This window comes from Pantherophis guttatus, chromosome 1 (genome assembly GCF_059756535.1).
Source record: "Pantherophis guttatus breed Tessera chromosome 1, ASM5975653v1, whole genome shotgun sequence".
In the NCBI taxonomy this organism is placed as follows: domain Eukaryota; kingdom Metazoa; phylum Chordata; class Lepidosauria; order Squamata; family Colubridae; genus Pantherophis; species Pantherophis guttatus.
This window is the reverse complement of record NC_142063.1, coordinates 259,039,988-259,062,368: the sequence shown is the minus strand read 5'-3', so window position 1 is coordinate 259,062,368 and position 22,381 is coordinate 259,039,988. Positions and strand designations below refer to the sequence as shown.

At 36.7% G+C, this 22,381-nt stretch overlaps 1 protein-coding gene and 1 long non-coding RNA gene across 3 annotated transcripts in view; one reads left to right on the top strand and one right to left on the bottom strand.

Moving 5' to 3' along the window:
- Positions 1 to 22,381, top strand: part of MAP3K5 (mitogen-activated protein kinase kinase kinase 5) — a 106,910-nt gene that overhangs the window by 42,695 nt on the left and 41,834 nt on the right. For both annotated transcript variants that reach the window (XM_034418877.3, XM_087882813.1), the window contains 8 exons: positions 3,670 to 3,863; positions 5,829 to 5,997; positions 8,044 to 8,150; positions 9,452 to 9,622; positions 15,760 to 15,872; positions 17,706 to 17,865; positions 19,348 to 19,501; positions 21,482 to 21,589. In XM_034418877.3, coding sequence (XP_034274768.2) covers positions 3,670 to 3,863; positions 5,829 to 5,997; positions 8,044 to 8,150; positions 9,452 to 9,622; positions 15,760 to 15,872; positions 17,706 to 17,865; positions 19,348 to 19,501; positions 21,482 to 21,589 — 1,176 coding nt within the window. The remainder of the gene's footprint in view (positions 1 to 3,669; positions 3,864 to 5,828; positions 5,998 to 8,043; positions 8,151 to 9,451; positions 9,623 to 15,759; positions 15,873 to 17,705; positions 17,866 to 19,347; positions 19,502 to 21,481; positions 21,590 to 22,381) is intronic.
- The window catches only part of LOC117666297 (uncharacterized), a 64,766-nt gene continuing 60,383 nt past the window's right edge, over positions 17,999 to 22,381 (bottom strand). The window contains exon 3 of the long non-coding RNA XR_009622716.2: positions 17,999 to 18,085. This is a non-coding gene — a long non-coding RNA (uncharacterized LOC117666297). The remainder of the gene's footprint in view (positions 18,086 to 22,381) is intronic.

The window sequence follows — 22,381 nt, the reverse complement described above, 5'->3', positions numbered from 1 at the left end:
CAGACAGTTATAGAAGTACAGATGGATTTAATAATTTCTCAGTAGAATTGTATCAACAGCTCTTGGGGCAGTCTGAACTTCCTAAGTTGACGCAGGAAGAGCTTTCTTTGTTGTGTCTTTTTGATGATGGTTCTAATGTTAGGTGTCCATTTCAAATCCTGGGAGATTATAGAACCCAAAATTCTAGTACTGATACTGTGCTGTCAAATACAGTAAGTATTTTAAATTCCAGAAACAGAAATGCAAGTGAACAATTCTGGATGTTCTGCACTGATTTTTTTTCTATTTATGTTGTTAGTTGGCCCAGAATTAAGGATATGGATGGCTTCAAAATTTAAATAAATATGAAATGTAGTGAGTCCAGGTTTCCTATTTCAGGTTTCAGTTCCAGGTTTCTGGCCCAACTGCAGTTTCCTATTGCACATGCTCGGCTTACTTAGGAAAATCTATCTGCCCCAACTCTAGAACATGCTGATGGCTCACATGAGAAATAGCATGTAGTTTGCACAAACAGAGAAGAAAAATAGGACTACTGTATGGAAACAGACTTCACAAGTGATATCAATTCTGTTCTAAAGAGAGACACACAGAGAAAGAATATTAAGTTAGAATTATACAGCAACTTAACTGTTTCTAGGAGTTAATTTGTAACTGCTCCTTGAATGTTTCTTCTTCCGTGTCTAGGTCAAATTTTATTGAAGCCACCTTCTTGGCTTTGTTGTTGGCAAAGCCAAAAATAAGTCATTATCGGTACGTGTTTCTGGTAGTAGCCGACATACCAGCAGATGGGCTGAGCTTTGTGTCTCTCCAGATTCACACAGTGTGTTGTCCATCTGCTAAGAGCCTCTACTTGAGCATATTACTTTTATAATTTGGCATTCCAACTCTCAGCCTATTCAAGGTCCTCCAGGTAATATAACAGAGGTTGGATCCTTCAGTCATATCTTCCTTCAATGTTATTCCTTGCTTAACGGTCTCCTTCCTCCATCTTTTAATTCGTTTTTGTTCTTGTGTACCCTCAAGAATGTTCTTGCCATGAAGTTGTTCCTAGATCTGAGTCAGCTAGTTTGGGGAATATGTCCATTCAGAGGATGTTGAGGGTCATTCTCTTGCTTAGTTCTCCCAGTGTCTGCTGCAACCTCTCTCCTGATTTTAGGTGGGGCAATGCCAGTGAGAGAATATTTTCAATTGGTGTAGGTTTGAGATATGTCACTAAACATACTGCTTCATTGATGGTGATACCTACTTTTGAATGATGAAATATGTGCAGTAGAAAGAATGGGATGAGTATCAGACTCACAAATAAATTTGAACATTAGGCCAGTGACGAAAGATCAGAAAATTTCCGTAAATCTTAATAATTGTTCATGGTGTTATTCATTTTAAATTCCTAATTCTGCTGCAAAATATCAGTCTGTGTGTCTGTGCACATGTGCACACGTGCCTGTGTATGTGGAAAACTATAACTAGAGTTTTATAACTATAACTAAAACTATAACCATTCCAGGTCATACCTAACACTAATAAGCTCTGGATCTTGCTATTTATTACTACTGCTCAAAAAAATGCTGCAGGGAGGACATTTCAACAGTGCTCTAACATAATTATTATGTGTGTTTTCTGAGAGTGGCAAAATAAGATTTGTACAAGAAGAACTGATTCATCATCATCCTGTTAGTGTTTCCTCTTGGGCATAATTATAAAAGATATAATGAATGCTACAAAAGCATATTGCTTAATGTAATAAGGGAGGATTAATAATTAACATGCCTTAGCTTCTATGAGTTGACAGGATTTTTCTAACAAAGGAGTGCTGTAATTACTGCAAAAAGTAGAAATTTATATCAACATTGTGCTTGTTTATGTGGGAGGACAAATCTGTAGAGAAACCTGAATTTCTTTCTAGGGAATTCAGAGTTTTATCTGTTTTGGGTTAGGCCAATATTCCACAGTCTTTTGCTTTCCAATACGTTAGTCCAGGGATTAGGGACCCCCCGGCTATAGCCTGTTAGGAACAGGGCTTCTTTTTCTTCATCTGTGCATGCCCAGAATCTAGGTTGCCTCCCATCACTGCTTTAGTCCTCCAACTTCCAGAATTTCCAATCAGCACGCTGAGAGCTGTGCTAGTTGAGAAAGTTGGGAATTGTAAAAAGAATGAGCACAGCTTGCAGATGTCTGTCTGTCTGTCTGTCTCTCTCCTATCTATCTATCTATCTATCTATCTATCTATCTATCTATCTATCTATCATCTGTGGTGCTCTCGTCATGAGCATAACTAGAGTAGTAGTAATAGCAGTATAGCTTATGATCTGTAAAATTTGATCTTTTATTTTAAATAAAACAAATTACATTTTAGCTTGCTCATAATTTTTGATAGGATTAGGTTGATAGGATGAGAGCTGGTTTAGTCTAGTGGTTAAGGCACCTGGCTATAAATCAGGAAATTATAGTTCTTCCTTAGGCATGAAAGCCAACTGACTTACCCAGTTTTCATTCATAGCCTGAAGCCAAGTGTTTTCCATCACAATCCACTGCTTTGTTGATTCTTCTACTTTAAAAGGAGTAACTATGCCAACTGAACTGCTTGATAATATACTTTTTAGCAGGCTATGTCTTATCCTGCTTTATTTTGCAACAAATATAAAGAGAAATTGTGTTTCATCTCTTTATATCCTTTCTTATACTTTCCAGACAGGGCAGTAATTTAAAACCTTAAGTATATTAATGTCTAAATATTTAAAAGTTATGTGAAAGTTTTATGTTCAATCCTGATGTGAAAAACATAGTCAAGGTGCTTGATAATATTTCAATAATTCAACCATAATAACCTTTGAATCTCCCCATATTCTTTATATTATAATTAATGTGTATATTATGATGCAGTATAATGAAAATTCTGTTGTATAATACCAAGAATTTCTTCTCGTGATATCTGTGCTTGCCAGGCTATCAATTAAAATTATAGTTGTTCCCTTTCACTTCTTCAAAGAATATCGATCATGTTTACAACAGTAAACAGTAAAATAGAGGACCATCTCTATAATTCCTTACCCTTGCATAATCCAAATATTTGTTCACCTGCAGAGCTTCTTTATGTCCAAACTTGTCTGATGTGCAAGTTATTCTTTTAGTTAAAGTACTTGGAAGAATTCCCTCCTTAAATAGTAATGTTCTGCCAATTCTTTCCCAATCTGATTACTAACATAAATAACAACTCCACATATGCTTGATTATAGTATCCCTCATCCCCAGTCATTATGAACATACATTTCCGGACCCATAGGAATTGTAGTCTATCACAACTGGACACCAGTGTGGGGATGGCAGATGCATTGTTACTTTGATAGAGGGAATATGGAAAAACATTCCATTTTTAATCAACTGTTCATTGTTTTTTTATGTCATATATATTGCTGCTTTTGTTGTTGTTTAGATGTGTTTTACTGGCATAAGATGCTGTATGTTCCTATGTGGAAAGATGGGATGTTAATCACATAAGTATACTGTTTCAGCAGAATCTATTAATAAGGAAAGCTGCATGGATTAAAGAGATTTACAATATGAAAATTATGTTAGGTGTTAGTTACATTCTACAAAGTATATTGATTTTAAGATTATCTTATATATGTTATAATTTACATTGCTAAACCTTTCCCCCCTTTTCTGCAGATGTGCACTGGCAATTATATATTTGTTCCATATATGATAACGCCCCATAACAAAGTCTATTGCTGTGACAGCAGTTTTATGAAGGGATTGACGGAATTGATGCAACCCAACTTCGAACTGTTGCTGGGACCAATATGCTTACCCTTAGTTGACCGCTTTATTCAGCTCTTGAAGATGGCACAGGGCAGCTCAAGGTATGGAGTGTCTTCAGCTGTAACATTCAAATTTGCCGTAAAAAAGAAAACCACATGGACCCAATAAGTGTAACAGATATAGCATTTGATAGCAGCAGCCAAGGGATAATACATAACAGGAATACCAGAATAACAGAGTTGGAAAGGATCTTGGAGGTTTTCTAGTCCAACCCTCTGCTCAGGCAGGAAACTCTATACTATTTCAGACAAATGGTTGTCTAATCTCTTCTTAAAAACTTTCAGCGTTGGAGCATCCACAATTTCTGAAGGCAAGTTGTTCCACTGATTAATTGTTTTAATAATCAGGAAACTGTCACGTTTATGTCTATCAAGAGTACTTTCATATTAGGATAGCTAGTTGCTTGAACTTTGGCTTCCAGATTACCTCTGACCAAGAAGTATTTGAGGATCAGACTTGGGTTTCAAATTAGTAATGGTCCATTGTTCTGTCCATTCTTCCATCTGTCAAAAGCTTTCATGATTAAAAAATCCAAAAAGATAAAAAGTATCTTTTTATCTCCAAAAAAGGAGAGAAACCACTTTGTCTTGTACCCTTCACCATTTGGAAATAAGTTGCAACTTCCCTTTTAAGTTTATGGGGAAGATGCATTGCTTGGAAGTGATAGACATTTTGGTGGTGGGTAGGTGAATGAGGTGAGATAGAGAAAATAAGTCTTGAGGGGAAAAAAGGAACCCCCACCTTCTCTTTTACATTCAATTTGGAAATGAATTGCTTCTTCAGAACTATAGTGGCAATCTGGGGGGCCTCTTGCTGTTTAACAGGTAAAGCATTTACAGGGGAAATTTGATAATACTCATACCTGACATTTATATATTAGAAACATTTAAAAGTCTTTGTGATATGGGCAGCATAGAATTTTAATAATAAATAACCCATATCAAACGCTTTGTTTGTTTATTTATTTGATGTATCAACATCCTTGAGATGTAGACCAACATTATTTTACTGTATTACCTACAATTGGGGGAAGGATGAAGCTGAGAAGCTTGCCTAAGGCCATCTACTAGCCTGTGCGAGGATGATGATGATGATGATGATGATGATGATGATGATGATGATAAGAAGAACTGGGAATGAACTGGGATTTTTTTTTAAAAAAAAAAATAGAGATGGGCATCCTGAATAACCAATTGGTCCATTCATTTGTCCCTCTTGAACACTGAGTTGCTACAGATTTGTGAACATTTTGAAAGGATGCTCAGAGGGCAAATTGACAGGAATCTTCAGTTTGTTATCATCCCTTCCTCCTCCTTCCCCAAAGAAATAAATGCTTTGAGGAAGCGGAGTGCCAATAAGTTTCACAAAGACCAAGTGGACTTCTAGTCCAACTTTAGATTGAAGCATTTTTGCCACTGAGGATCTTTGCTTCCTTGTGAGAAATGACTTATGAGCCAGTGACAGGTCTGTCAGATAGCCAGAATCTGAATTAATTTACAGTGCTTATATCCCATGACTTGAGAACATTTGAGGAACATTTGAAATGTCATGGATCGTAAAACAAGTCAATTCAAAGTTTTCAAGGCACAAATTAGGAAGATCAAATTGTCATTTTTGGAGACATTATGTGAAGACCCAACTCCCTTGAGAAATCTACAAATCCTGGGAAAGCTGGAAGGAAAGAGAAAAGAGGACAGCCTGAAAACAAAATGGATAATGTGATAACAGAGTCAATGGGTGCATTTTGGAAGATCTGAAGGCCAAAGTTAGGGGCAAATTGTCCTGGAGAAGTTCCATCTGGGTGGTCACTGAGATTCAGTGCCAACCTGATCGCACAAAATAAAATAAATCATCATCTACATATTCAGTTCATATTTGCAATCCTTAATTAGGTCAATATTCCTGGTTCGGTTTTGCTCATTGTATGAGTTGCTGTAAAACAAGACAGCCAAGGGGGCTCTTTTATAACTTTGAGGTTTATACTGATTATTTCTTTTCCCTTCTAGCCAATACTTCAGGGAATCAATTCTTAATGATATCAGAAAAGCTCGTGACTTGTACACTGGGAAAGAATTAGCTGCAGAATTGGCCAGGATAAGACAACGGGTGGATAACATTGATCTTTTGTCTGCTGACATTGTGATAAACTTGCTGTTATCTTACAGGGATATTCAGGTAATTTAAATGCTTAATTTAAATGTATTACTTCTATTAACTCTGTTTCATCAATATATGAGAGGGCCTCTATTCAATTCTAGTCAGCATAGGTTATTGCAACATTTTATGTACCCTAAGTATGCTCTTAGCCTTTACTAAGCTTTTTTAGATCACCTCACCCACTTAATCCCCAATTCCCTGAGCTACGAATTCAGCAAACTACAGCATCTCCCCAGTTTGCCAGACTTTCATTTTTTTTTGCCTTCATAAAACAAGCACTCATTCCTGAAAAACGCAAATAGAAGCGAAACAAGGGAGACGTTGTAAAGAAATTTACAGTGAATGCTCTTTTCTAAAAATAGCAGTCATTCCTACCAAACCAGATTTTCCACAATTTTTCTTCCATCCTCCCAGTTTTCCCCCTCCCAAAGGGTTTAGTTTGGTGGTGGGTGGTCAGGGACAAGAAAGGGATGATTTTAGTTATTTAGAAATGTATAAATCTGTGGGAGTTCAGTGTCTGAATTTACTGCAGAGGGATTTAAATCTATCATATTTTTAGAGGCTATTTCAGACATTCTTGGAACAAATGCTTGACACAGAATGGATCAGGGTCAGGTGGACTCCACAGAGAGCTTGGAGTAAATGGTCACTACCACATATGCTCATGGTAGCCTGAAAGTATTCTTAATAGTTGCCAGATTTAATAAATGAATGTTGTTACCATGGCAACTGTGTGCATTTACATTATGCGTAAACCTGCGAAAAGGGATATAGAACGGATAATATTCAGATTTTATTTTTTATCCATTTTGCATATTGGGGGACATTATATTATAAGCACAATGACAAAGATTCAGCAAATTATGTGAGTAGATTCCATTTCTATATGATACCCTGTCTTGCTATCACATATTCTACAGAACTGATGGCTTTTTAAAAAATAACTGAATTTCAGATACTGTGGGTTTTCTTAACACTGCTACACTTCTGAAGCCTGCACTCAAAAGCACATGATACAGTTGATGGTCTAGTAACAGAATCCCATACTGAGGAGATTATTAAGCATATGAATTTTTATGTCTTTTGAATATAGAAATGTCATGTCTGGTTTATTGTCTTCCTTACTATAATCGTTTTAATAAAGCTTACCCATGCTCCTGTTAAACTTCCTGAAAGTAGTTTGAATATGAAGTAAAATCCTTCCTTATTTCAGGCAGAACAACAAGGTGCACAGGCCAGACAGTGAAATGTGTGCTGTCATTTGTGGGATGGGATGGGGTGGGAAGGAAAGGGTTTAGAAAGATGCTGCACTATGGAAAGGAAAAACATGTTCCAGAAATGCTTAAGCGTAAATAACTGTCTGAAAGTGCCAAAATGAAATAGTCACTATAAGGCATTGAGAGAGTGAAAGAGAACATAACATTATTAATGACATGTCAACCTATGTAGAAAATTCAACAGGGTTATGTGATGTGAGATTTGAGGTTAATTGCCCTGCCATGTTCTTTGAGATTTTTGATTCCATTGTTGGCTACAAAGACTTGATTTGATTATGGAAACATTTCATATCGAAATTCAAAGTATATTTCCAATTGCAAAAGAAGGAAGGGAGGGAGCTATAACATCTGTATGTTTAATCTCACACTGATCAAAACTATCACTACTCTTAAATCACATGCAACATTAAGAAATGTCAGGTCTTTCAGTTGCCCTTTTAAAAGTTTGAAAACAGTGAAAAGCAGTTGCCTCCTTCTGAATGTAATTAGAGTCAGCTTTGTAGACCAAAAGGGTAACGTGATGGCTCGGTGATTAAGATGCTAGGCTTGTCGGTTGGAAAGCTGACAATCCGGGTTTGAGACCTGAGTGTTGCGCAACAGGGTGAATGCCTGTCTTTGCCTAGCTCCCGCCCACCTAGCAGTTTGAAAGCATGCAAGTGTGAGTAAATAATTAGGTACCATTTCAGTGGGGAGGAAATCAAGAGACTTAGACAGTTTGTCTTTTTTTTTTTTTTGCCTTATCTGAGATCATGTTTTAATAAATTCTTTTATTCATCTTTTTTGGAAGGATTATGAGTCTATTGTGAAATTGGTAGAGGCATTAGAAAAACTTCCAACCTTTGACTTGGCTTTGCATCATCATGTGAAATTTCATTATGCATTTGCACTGAATAGGTAAGAACTTTCCTTTCCCTTGAAACTACAGTGATTGATGGCACTTTGTCCACAATCAAAATATCTTTCCAAAAAAAAAACCAAATACTTCCGGCATTTTTTCATCCTGTGTCTCTTGCTTCTGTAATCGGTAGATTTGACTTTCCATCTTGACTTTGGCTTTCTATCACCATTAAATTTATTTTCTGCAGTTTGAGCACAGCAAAAGCCTGAAAGAGACCAATGTTGATTGAATGGTCCGTCAAACAAACTCAAAAGCATAGCACATAAACTAACACTGCTCGGCCTAGAAAAGAAGCAGGCACAGGGAAGCTGCAAACAAAATGATACGGATGTGCATGATTCTATTATTAACTGTTCAACTATGATAGCGGGACATAATCTAAAAATGAGGGAGAAGGGCAAGAATGATTAAGCATCATTTTGCTACATCCCTTTTGTACACCAATGTTTCAGACTATTAATGTGGTACAGTATAGCACAACATTGAGAGCTGTCCATTCACCTTTGGGATTCTTTAGACCAGGGTTCACCAAACTTTCGGGCCTCAGAGACCACTAAATTTATAATTTTAAATCCCGCGGACCAATAATATGAATTTTTTAAAAAGATAAATAGTATTTAGTGCAATATAAAAAATGCAAATAATTTTTCTGCGGATCACCCAAAATTTTCTCACGGACCACCAGTTGGTGACCTCTGCTTTAGACAACTGGTTCTTATTTGGGATTATCTCCAGCAGTTTCTGTCTGTCCTCTAAGATAGCTCAGAGTGGAGGTACTCCCAATCTCTTCCGTGAAACCAATTATTGGAAGTATGCCTTCTCTATCTTGGAGTCTGCTCTCTGGAACAGCATGCTGCCCCTCCCCCATCAAACTTCACACTATTAGGAACAAGAGTTCCTAGGTTTTTGAAAAAGTGACTTTGTTTCCTGGGTTAGGTTGTTTTTTGAATTTATGTAAGTTTTCTTTTATAATGTAACAGGTGATTCCCCCCCTCCCCTCAGGAATATATACCCTTTTCTTGAACTCCTCCCACTTCCCATCTCTCTTTAATCATATCAGCCATCCAGAGTCATTTGAGAGTCAGGCCATTTAAATAAATGAAGTGAGATTCCTATAAAGTATTTCTCTAGAAAGGGCAAAAGAAATAGTTTTCAAATAGACAGTGTAAATATCAGTCAGAATTCTTCTCCCTATTCAGACATATTTTATCATCTTTGACATGTGAAGTGATAATGTGTTAGGACTATTGCTATGGAATATTCAAATGTTGTGGTTTTTTTTTTTTAAATAAAACAGACGAAATCTACCTGGTGACAGGCAGAAAGCTCTAGATATCATGATACCTCTAGTGGAGCAAGAGAGCCAAGTTGCTTCTGATATGTACTGTCTTGTGGGGCGAATCTATAAAGACATGTTCTTGGATTCTGGGTTTACAGACACTGAAAGTCGAGATCAAGGAGCTTCATGGTAAGTGCCACTTTACCACGTGTCTGTATGAGTTTACTTTTTGATGTTAAAAGAACGCTGAATTTTTATTCTTCAAATGCATTTCTGAAGCAGTCTTATATGTGGATTAATTAATATAGGTTGTCCACGACTTACAACCACAATTGAACCCAAAATTTCTGTTGCTAAGTGAGACAGTTAAGTGAATTTTGACTCATTTTATGACCTTGCGTGCCACACTTGTTGAGTTAGTAACATGATTATTAAGTGAATCTGGTTTCTCCATTGACTTCGCTTGTCAAGGTCGCAAAAGATGGTCACATGACCCTGGGACACTGCAACTGTCATAAATATGAGGCAGTTGCTAAGTGTTTGAATTTTGATCACATGACCCATGGAGGTGCTGCAACGGTCATAAGTGTGAAAAACGGTCATAAGTCATTTTTTTCAGTGCCATTCTAACTTTGAACAGTCACAAAACAAATGGTTGTAAGTCAAGAATTACATTATAAGTAAAATGAATAAATTTTACTTATAATGAATAAATTTTACTTATAATGAATAAGTAAAAGTTAGTCAGATTGGATAGGTTTTCAGATTTTTTAGGAAATATATTTATGTGTGTTGCATTATTCTTTAACATCTATACATTTGACTGATTATAATAAATTAAATCAGCAAATTTCAGAGATAATTTGATTTTTGATGATTTATTTTATTTTCCATTCAACTCACTTTTGTCTGTTGAAAAAACTTAATGGCCCCTATACAGTCTATAGAAATGATATAATGTACAGTACTATGCAAATCTGAGTTCATTGTATCTTAATCACAACCGTTGTACAAGCACTAATTTCAGAACAGATTAGACACATAGATTTTCTGTGATTGTCACATACTTATGGAATTATGATATCTACCCTTGATATCACTTCCATGTCCTAGAAGAGTCTGTTTCCTAACATTTTCTAGGAAATGGTTCCATTTGGTTTATTATTCTATTTAACATTTTATTTGATTGCTTTGAAGACCTTGAAAGATATAGTGCTTAAAAAATTAAAAATATCTCTGGAATTCCTGATCACAGTTGACTGTACTTTTTAAAACGAAAAGCTATTGAATGTTGGCAAAGATGAGAAACTATAGCAGTTTTTTAAAAAAATCTTTCCAGTCACTTTAGAGAATTTCAGCTTTATGCAAAAGTGGAAGGTTCTTTTCATAATGACTCCTCACCAGTATTTCCTTATATTCTGCTAATCAAATAGAAGGTGTGGTCATCCTACCATCTATATTACAAAGACTCATTTCATAATCAGGTCTAGACTGCACACCTGTTTGGAATCAGTGATTATTTTTTTTTTGCGCCATCGCAATTCTACCTTCATCACACGCAAATATATAAAATTATTTTGAAAGGCCCACTGAAGCATAATCCAAATCCCTGCAGCTTATCTTTCTGTCTTTTCTTGTGATCTGCTTGTTTTTACGTGGAGAACCAGAGTGAATGCTGCTAGGCGATAAGATTTCAGTTAATATCGACACAGAGATAAGAGGTTAATAATTAGCTGTCAGATTTTTCCTGTGGCTTTTTATGCTGACCTCATAAACTGGGGGAAAGGATTATTGTCAGAAGACTGACCAACAAGCCAGGCAGAAGTTAAATTGGTATGAGGGCAGATTCAACACTTGCAGACAGCATAATTTGTCTGATGCCAGCTTCCAAGCCAGCATTATTCGAAAAGCAAATTATAATAGATGGAAAAAGAGCAAAAAAAGGAGAACAGGTACAAGAAACTGAAGAGATAAAACAATTTTCCACTAACAAAGCAATATTCTGGACTGTTGTTACACATGTTCAGGGCAGTTAGGAATGCTAAGGACAGTCATGATGTTGGATTAAAGTGGTTTTGGATAGTGAATATATTTACATCAATTCCTTTCCCATGGTCCATATCAGCTATGCAACTAGTGCTCCAAATCACTGTGAAATTATAAAAGAGTGGCAAAAGTCACTGATTACCTATCATTGGTTGCTCTTTCTGCTGATGCCTGTGGCCTCTCCAGTTGAATAGCAAAACTGGAAACAGCAGCTGCCGCAACAGAAAAAGGAACAAATCATTGAACAGTTGTCACTGCTCTGAGCAACTCATGCCCATATTGGCTGAGTAGACACAGCAAGTGATCCTTGGAAAGAACAAATCAGTGCCCTGTTGCCTTCTTCTTCTGTAGTTATATCAGGCCAAGCCATCATTCGTTACACTTATTTAATAAGAAAGCGTGAATAGTTTCCTGCCTAAGCTGCAAACCATGGTTCAAAATCACAGTGACAGTATTCACATGATACTATAATCCAGTGATGGCTAACCTTTTTGCCATTGCATGCCAAAAGCGGGGGGAGCGCGGGGTGGTCGTGTGCGTGTGTGTCCGCACCCATAATTCTATGTGCCCCAGCCCCCCCACGCATGAGTGGTGGGGCCCCCCCACTTTTGGCACGCAATGGCACAGTGGGCCCAGTAGGCCCTTTTTTTGCTCTCCCCAGGCTCCAAAGCCTTTCTAGGAATCTGGGGAGGACAAAAATGGCCTTCTCCACCCCCCGGAAGCCAAAAACGGCCCGTTTCCTGACTTCCAGTCCCACTGTAAGTTGGCAAACGGACCGTTTCAGCCTCCAGAGGGCCTCCAGAGGGGTGGGGAAGCCCATTTTCACCCTCCCCAAACTCCTAGAAAGGCTCTGGAGCCTGGGGAGAGCAAAAAACAGGCCTCCCCCCTGGAGGTCCTCCAGAGTCCAGAAACTGCCTGTTTCCCGACTTCCAGTGGGCCCAGAAGCCCCAAAAAATATCTGGTTCACATGCCCATCGATATGCTCTGTATGCCACCAGTGGCATGTGTGCCATAGGTTCACCATCATGGCTACAATCCATAACCAAACGAGCAATGTTCTAATTAGCATTGAATATGCTAATGTGAATATGGTGTAAAATTAACCTGCTATACCACCTGTTTATTTCAGATTTATATTTTCATGTCAGATGGGAAAAAGGATAGCCATTGCCATAACTGGCAAGCAATATTTTAGTGGAAAAAAATTATTTTTCCAAAGGAAAATAGACATAGAGTATTTCACTGTCATTTCTCCTGTGAGTTTCACTATGGTAGTGATTTTTGATGCCAGCTCTGAATTGATAGAGCCAGGGATTGTCTTTCTGCCTGAACTTTGCTTTTTTCCCCGACCCCTTGTGATGTTTTAAAAACTTGTGACTCTCATGAACATTTGAACGGAGTTAAAAATTAGCAGAAAGAATAGCATTTCCCAGAGAGAGGTTTAAAAAAAAAAGAAGGGCTGAGCATGATATGGGATGTCTTGAATCATTGGCACTCTTTTTACTTTTCTTTGCCCTTTTTAACATTAGTTTAGGAAAATATAGTCAGTCAACCATAGTCAACAGTTGTTGACTGATTGTTGACTTGTAATTATTTTGTGTGATAGTGTTCTGGAAAATGCCCAAATCTTACTGTAGTTGTTTAAATGCAAACAACCCAGACGCAAAGCTTGTGGATGCTATCCAGCTAAAATATTTTTTCTGATAGCTAGCACTGCAGGAAAGCTTCTTTCCCCCAGATATGCAAGCTATCCATTTGGCAGCTCCAGCTATTTCTTTCTTAGCACATTCAGTTTGTACTCAAGGAGCAAGAGAAAGTCTTTCAGTTCTCAGCTGGTTACATTCTAGAAGAGATACCTTACTTGCAAAAGATCTCTTTAACGTTACTCTGTTGCAGCAATAATAGTACTAATTGGGCTTGAAAGATTATGTGAATTTCTTGAATGAAGATGGCGGTAGTCCCCCTTTTCACTGGATTCCTAGCCATTGCCTTTAACCTTGTCTTGTAGCATTTAGAAAGGATATGGAAAGAAAATGATGGGCATGCCTTCCAGAGGTGGTATTCAGCCAGTTCGTACCAGTTCAGGTGAATCAGTAGCGGCAACTGCAGGTGAGCCCTCTCACCTGCCCCGGTGTAATGCCGTCCTATTTAGTCACATTTTTGAGTCCGGGTGTATGCGCGGAAGGCGCGCGCGCAAGTAAAAGCACATATACAGAAGGCCGGGCGCATGTGTGGAAGACCCGTGGGGAACGAACCAGTGGTAAGAATATATGAAACCCACTGCTGATGCCTTCTCTGTGGTATTTTATTTCCCATACAGCATTGGTCCATCCCTGTCCTCTTACACTGCTGTTATGTCTGTTACTTTAGAGAGCATATCTCTGGCAAATACACACAGTATTCTTCCGTTTTCTGCTTCGTTTACTACAGATATCGGTGTACCAATTATTTTTTTAAATAAACAGGGAATCCTTATTATTACAATGAATTCTGTAATAAATGAATGCTTTTAAAATATTCAGGACTGTATCTGATGGGTAACCAAATGACGAAGAGACTTTAGTGGAGAGACGAAGTGGCAAAAACCAACTTCCTATCCGTTTTTTAAATGGAGAACTCTCTTTCAGAGAGCCTTCCTTTACATCAAGAAAAGGAATGATCTTAATCATCTGATGATCTTAATGCCAAAGTAGCCTCCTCTCAGAAGGAGAAATGGTGTCCCTTCTCCTTATATTTGCGGTTACCAAATTAAGCAGCAGGAATGACAGATAAAGCAGGAATAAATTATAATGTGTCTGTCAAACAATCATAAATAAAGAGCATATTTTTAAAATTGAAAATTAGTATTTTGATAATCTAAACATACTTTTTTGTTATACTTCAGGGAAATGCAGGAAATAAAATATGAGAACATTTTTAACATAATTACAAGAGCAAACATACATACTTTTAGTAGACTTCAATACTAAAGTACAGTAGAGATGCCTTTTTTGCAGACATTTCACCTCAACTCCAGTGGGAGCCCCAATTAAAATAGGGACAACAAAATTGGGCTATTGTCATCTAAGTAATCTTTAATAAACTAACAGCAATAAAATCAGTGCAGTGACTATCCATTATGTGAAAGAAATATATATATAAAGTAATTTTCTATCGAGACACCTGGTCTACCCCAACATGTGGGAGGGGGCATTCTGCTCCCTTTCGCCTTTCAGCTCCAATCCAGGAGCCCTCAAGCAGTCACATTCACGACAAATAATTTTATACCAAATTTATATTTTGCTGATATATATATATAGGCAAGAACCTATTATTGTTGTTATTATTTACTGTTGTTACTTCTATTCAGTGCTGCAGCAAATACTTTGCATGTTTAAAGTCCAGTGTTCAATCAGTGGCACTTCCAGGGAATGGCTAGGAAAGACCCACCATTTTGACCCTCCATCAGCATTTGCCAATCAGACTTTTAGCTTGACTAAAAGTCTGTATTTCATGTTCCTGGATACTTCCGGATGGGCAGTTCTGTGTAACATAATTAATATTCATTGTGCAGCACTTACTCAACAGGAGTAAGCCTGTAGAATGAGTTAAAGCATGTGATGTTAATTCTGTCATTTATAACTTTTGATGAATAAAGCTGTTAATAATTACTGATTGTGATGGCTAAATACGATTTCCATGATTAGAGGCAGCAGTTGGAAAATAGTAGTAAAAGAGAACTGTTGTCTACTTATGGATTTATAATCAAAAAATCAAATCAATATGGGGGAGGAAGCTGACTTTTCTACATGCCTACACTGTTGCTACTATTAAAATGCATTTACACCAATGAATTGAATACTGTATTCCTGACTAATTTGTTTATGCCTTTTCTTTTAACTAGTATATTGCATTACCTTCTACATTTATTTCTATAGATTCATACAATAGGAATAATCTGCTTTAAATAGTGTATGGTGTGTGGGTTAAAATCGTATTTCTAATATAAATGTCAAAAAACTTCAATGTTGAAAACATATATTTAGTTTTCACTGCAGAGTAACAAAGCTGTTGTGAAGTTATGTAGTTTTCATAATTACAAAAATACAGAAGAAAGAAAAGAGAGGAGGAAGGATGTATGTGTTCGGGCTCCTAAAATAACCATGAGTTGGAATATAACAGAGGCTGTTATGCTTGGATAAGTTAGTTGAGTTGTATTAAAGTGATTGTGGTAATAATTTAAGAATGTCCCAAATTGCCTCTTAATGAATTACTTTTTAAAGAAATGTTTTCTCTTTTAGGTTCAAGAAGGCATTTGAGTCAGAACCGTCATTACAGTCAGGAATTAATTATGCAGTCCTCCTCTTGGCTGCTGGGCATCAGTTTGATACCTCTTTTGAATTACGGAAAGTTGGTAATTATAGCTTACTGATTCACAAGCAAATCAAATTCAGTGAAAAGATATTTACCACCTTCTGTTTTATGGGAAGCGATCTCATGTTTGGAGTCACAGTTTCTTCTTTCTTAGCCATTTCTTCATTTCAAATACATCTTCCATTGCAAGAGCATACATAGACTGCCCAAGTGCTTTTACCAAGTGATCCCCTTTGTGCGAATTCACTTTTTTAGAATATATTTTTCCCTATAGACCTGTAACAGCTCAGGGGTATCGTGGAATAAACTGTGAACAGAGATGAATGAACCCTGTTGATTCTTCTGAATAATTTTATATTGAACTTTTGGTCCAGTGAAATCTTCCATGCCATTATTTCCCTTTATATATATTCTATGTGAACAGCAAGAAGTGTACCTTGTTATAAATGTAGAATCTGTAGTAATAGCTATCTACTATAAAATTTCCATTTTTCCAGCAACATTAAGCTATTGGGTTAATACAAGGCAGGGGTGAAATGCTCCTGGTTCAGACCGGATCGCCCGATCCGGTAGCGATGGAGGCGGGTGGTTCGGAGAACCAATAGCTGAGCCGCGCAATCATCAGAGACTTTAAAAAAAAAAAATTTAAAAGCATTTTTTCTACAACCTCTTTGGCCGAAAAAATGCTTTTAAAAGTAAAAAAAAAAAGCCTCTGATGATCACGCAGCTCAGCTGGAATCATCAGAGGATTTTAAAAGCATTTTTTCTACAACCTCTTTGGCTGAAGAGGTTATAGAAAAAATGTTTTTAAAAGGAAAAATAGCCTCTGCCAATCAGGCAAGTCAGCTGGGATCATCAGAGGCTTTTAAAAGGTGGTGGAAAAAATGGTTTTAAAAGTTAAAAAAAAAAAGTTGGCCACACCCACTCAGTCATATTACCCTCCCCACCAAGCCACACCCACAGAACCGGTAGTAATAAATTTTACATTTCACCACTGATACAAGGTATTATTAAGCTAATACTGGTAGTCCTCAACTTTGAACCACAATTTAGCCCAAAATTTCTGTTCCTAAGCAAGACAATTATTAAATGAGTTTTGCCCCATTTCACGACCTTTCTTGCCGCAGTTGTTAAGTGAATCACTTCAGCTATGTTAGTAACATGGTTGTTAAATGAATCTAGGTTCCCTATTGGCTTTGCTTGTCAGAAGGTTACAAAACGTGATCACATGATGCTGGGACGGTAGGATACTGCCATGGTCATAAATATGAGCCAGTTGCCAAACATCTGAATTTTGTCAAGTGACCGTGATGATACTGCAATGGTCGTAAGTGTGAAAAATGGTCATACGCCACTTTTTCCAGTGCCATTGCAACATCACTAAATGAATGGTAGTAAGTCGAGAACTACCTGTATAGCAGGCCAATTTTCTAATTACTGAGAAACAGAAAAATCTCAATTCAATTTTATAGACTTCCCACTTGAAACCTTGATGAAAGAAATGAAGGTTGCTTCATAGCACTAATTTTGTGACTTCTGTTGACAGTGCATCCTTTTTATCAGTTTCTGCTAGATCCCCTTAAACCTCATTCTTTTGTTTTTGACCTTATCTCTGACGTTAGTAAAACTTGTGCAGAAATGAAGAGGGAGTCATAAATGTATGAAAACAATAACATCCTGAAATTAGGCAGTGGCTCAGTTTTTAAATTTGTAGTACTGTAGTGAGTAACAACTTCTGCTGAGGTTTATTAAGTCTATTAAATTTGAAAGGCGTAAGTCTATATTCCTTAGCCTGACAGTTTCTAGATGGATTGGGGTTCTGGGTTCCAGAATTCCCACCATTACAGCTAAAATACAATTTTAATTTCTCCAGGAGTTAAAATAAGCAGCCTACTTGGGAAGAAAGGAAACTTGGAGAAATTGCAAAGTTATTGGGAAGTAGGCTTTTTCCTGGGAGCCAGCGTCTTGGCAAATGATCACACAAGAGTGATCCATGCCTCAGAAAAGCTATTCAAGTTGAAGACACCAGCATGGTAAGCGATACTTTTTTGTGCCATTAATATACATTTAATTTTCAGATTAAATGACATTGCATTCTAAAGACATTGGCAACTCTGCAAAACGAATCATTTTGTACACCACATTGACACCAGAGGATGAAAGTACAGTGTACATAAAATGTGTGTTTCCAGGTATCCTTCTGCTTCTTTTTTTCCTGAGTAAGCACTTGAGTTTTGACTCTGGATTCAAACTCTGAAATTCAGAAAGAAAAAAAACCAATGTTACTTACATCCAGTTTAACAGAATTTGTTCTCAACTTGAGTGAAAATGTTAAAAATAATTTTGATGAACGGTCAGCCCATGTAAATACGGGTGCAATATTCAGCATACCTAGAATAGTTCTGGGTCTGGGTCCATTTCCTTCTCTCCCCTTATTCTTAATGTTTTATCATTCTAATTTTAAATCAATAAGAGAGCAATGAAGAGTTGACACAAGTGGTTATTTTACAGTGTGTAGCCTCTGCCTGATGTTCTTCTCAAGGCTAGTTTGTGGGATCAGTGAGAGATTTTGGTATTGTATTTACTTTTAAAAAGACACCAAGCAATAAGATAGCAAGCAGATCTGGAACAATGGTTCTTTAGCTGACTTTCAGCAAGAACTATGTCAGACATTTTGCTGGGTTCCAAGATGAGAAAAATGGATTGTAGTTGCTAGGCAACTATAATTCCCTGAGTCAATTTGAGTTGAAACTGTGATAGGGAGTGATTGAAACCAGATCCAGAGAAGAGATAAGAGAATCATCGTATGTTTTATTTCCATCTTTATTTATCCATACAGGCCTTTGTGTTTATTCAGGCTTCAGTTCAGTGAAGCATATTTCCATTTATGATACATCTGTCTTTTTGGAAATAAATAATTCTTGGAAATAACCAGTAACATGGAAGTATTTTCTCGACTAAAAAAAAAGAAAGGACACTTACTAATTTTAAGAAAGGGAGAAAAATATGTTTCTTTCTGTCTGCAAAGTAGTAGGGACTCTATCCAGGACAATGTGATTTATATTATCCTAAGCACAATGGAAGGTGGAAGCTATTTTAAAAAAACATAGTGGAGTACCAGCTTCGGGGAAAAGAGGCTCTGTACATGTTTACCCAGTCAAACAGTTTTGTGATGTGCTTTTTGGTCTGTGTACCGTGTTTCCCCGAAGATAAGACCCTGTCTTATATTTTTTTGAACCCTGAAATAAGAGCTTGGCCTTATTTTCGGGGAGGTCTTATTATTTTGGGGTGCATGGAGCAAGACGGGGATCCTCTTGCCGTCTTACCTGATTTCCAGCTCTGTCTCCCTAACCCTAACCAGAGGAAATGGCAGGGACTGGCTGCACATGCCTTTAAATATTTTCAGGGAGGGCTTATTTTCGGGGAAACACGGTAAAAAAAGAATGTGGTAAAGATTGCAAGCAATAATATAAAATGTTGTGAACTAGTCTTTGTTTTCTCCTGGTTTATCCTAGGTATCTTAAGTCCATTGTGGAAACCATTTTGATATATCAGCACTTTAAGAAGCTAAATCCAGACCAACAAGTAGGCAAAAATGAACTTGTAGACTTTTGGATGGATTTTCTAGTCGAGGCTACAAAAACGGATGTCTCTGTAGTTAGATTTCCCGTAAGTATAATTTAAACACTGTTCATTTCCTGTTTGTCTTGCTACATGGTTATTTGGAAAGAGAAGTGCTTTAATTGGGAAGGCAATAAATTAAAAAAAAAACATAATTAAATTGATCTTTATTAGATACAGACATCCTGCTTTTCCAACAAAGAACATGGTTCTTCTACAGTTTTAGCTTCAATGTCACAACAATTCTGGTGAAAAGATTATGATTATGAGCTTGAATTTCATTTCTGAATGAGGAATTGAAGCTAGTTTGCAGTCTGTCATTCTAACTATTTTACCACTTAAATAATTTGGGCTGTTACACCTTTTCTCTTGACAACAGATTGAACCAAATGTTTTGTATATTCACCTATTGTATGATTTCATACTTAATACTTGGCAAATAAGTATCATACTGTTCTTTACCTTTTCACTATCAGTTCCATCCTGCTGCTTTTCAATACATTGTCATCTGAGACCTATTGATCCCTCCCTGCTAAATTAACAGTAATTGGGGATTCGGTATTCACAGTCACTTCAAAGATTCCTTGCTTAAATTTGCAGAAATACGTTTTTTGCTTGCCCAGTCCTTTACTTCATCGTAACATACTGTATGCTTTGAATTTACCAAAATAATGAACAGCATAAATCTTGCTTTATAGCTGCTATTTTGTAAACTGGAATGAATGCAAGCTAGTGTCTACTTTTACAAAAGCTGCAATCTTCTGATCAATACTGTTCTTACAGTTTTTCTTTATTTTTATGCATGCTTTTCATCCCGCTATACCTGTTCCCCTCTACAAAATATTTTTCTCTTCCTTCCTTATACCTCCTTCCCCACAAAGATTTTCATTTGTGTATTTTCATAGAATATCATAGAATCAGAGGAAAACCTATCAACAATATCTAATCTGGGCTACAATAGCTTTTTTACATTGGTTTTTTTGTCATCGGATAAACCAAAGCCATTGTAACTCTTGACAATTTATTGAGAGGTAAAAGTGGCATTTTTACCTCATGTCTCATCAGAGTTTTTATGTATTGAATTAGCAATTTTCATGTTTTCTTTTAGTTTTTCCTCCCTGGGGAAAAAAAAGGGGGAATTGGCAGCTTCCTTGCCTTCTTCTGTGCAGAATTTGAATTTATACTGAAATTAAGAAAATAGTAGTTACATGTCTCCCAATAATGTTGATTTAAGATCTAGAAAATAATCTTTCAAATTAAACAAAAGCCAATTTAAAAATTTAATTAAAAATTAAAAAAAAACAAGAGGGAGCGAAGCTATTCTCCAAAGCACTTGAGGGTAGGACAAGAAGCAATGGGTGGAAACTAATCAAGGAGAGAGAGCAACTTAGAACTAAGGAGAAATTTCCTGACAATTAGAACAATTAATCAGTGGAACAACTTGCCTCCAGAAGTTGTGAATGCTCCAACACTGGAAGTTTTTAAGAAGATGTTGGATAACCATTTGCCTGACCTGGTGTAGGGTTTCCTTTCTAAGCAGGGAGTTCGTCTAGAAGACCTCCACAGTCCCTTCCAACTCTGTTACTATATTATATTAAATAATTGAAACCAGTATTAATTGGAGAAATACACAAATACAAATAAAAAAAATTCTATTAACAAAGAAGATGGAAGAGAAGAAGCATTCGATAAATAATAGAATGTAGTTTTTAATTGAACTCTACCATGCACATAGCAAAATAAAGATTTTCTTTTCTTACCACAGAATTTGTTCTGTGTTGCATGCTATTACCTCACTAATTCTTTTTTTAGATACTGTTAATGCATAAACCGATGTATGATAAAGTATAAGAGGCTATGCAATAGAAATAGTTGCCGTAAATGGTTTAGCTAATAAAATTATAAACCATGTAGAGAATACCTGTTACAAAGCCTTATAATCTCTATTCAGCTACAGTTTAATATTGAAATAAGTAGACATTTTGAGGAAACTGTTATTAACTTTTGTTTCGTCATTTTTGCTTGAAGGTTTTGATATTGGAACCTACAAAAATCTATCAACCTTCATACTTGTCAATCAATAGTGAAGCTGAAGAGAAGACGGTCTCTATTTGGCATGTTATGCCTGATGATAAGGTAAGCTGCCTTCCTTGCATCTTAAGAAGAAAAAGGAAGATGTACAGAATGTTTCCTTTTTCATCTTATCCCCCAATGATCACTCTGCTACAATGCAGGAGCTAAAGAATTTTTTTTTCTTACTAAAGGAAATTATTAAATACCAAAGAACCTTTGGTATTTGAGATCCAGAACCTTTGGTATTTTAGGGAGGAAAGATAATGGAATATGGCAATCAAGAAACTTAAGGAAGAGAAAGTAATGGATGCTGGGAAATATTATTAAGCATAATATGAAGAGCCAATTTGGTGCAAGTGTTAAGGTATCAGGCTAGAAACTGGGAAACTTGAGTTCTGATTCCACTTTAGACACAAAGACACAGTTAGGGGATATTCTCACAGTTCTAAGAAGAAGGCAAGGGCAAGTCATTTCCAAAACTCTTTGCAAGATAACTGAAGAGACTAATCAACAAAAGAGAGAAAAGTGTAACATGCTCATATAAAGTATTTCAGGGTTAGAAGGTGCTCTGTTATATCAAGTTAGATTATTGGCTCATCCAACTCAGTACTGTGTGCACCAATTTGCAATTCTATAGTGGCCTGCTGTCTTCCCAAAAATTTAGACAAAGGCTTTTTCAGGCAGGAATTAAATTGGAACTGCTTGCATGGAAAGTGTTTCTTTACTTCAAATTAAACTCTTTCTATAAAGTTTCTAATCATGCTCATGACACAGTTCCATTTTTTAAATCTAACATGTGCAGTGCTACATTATCGAGTAATTTTGTGCCAGAGGTCTATGCAAATGAACTAGGAT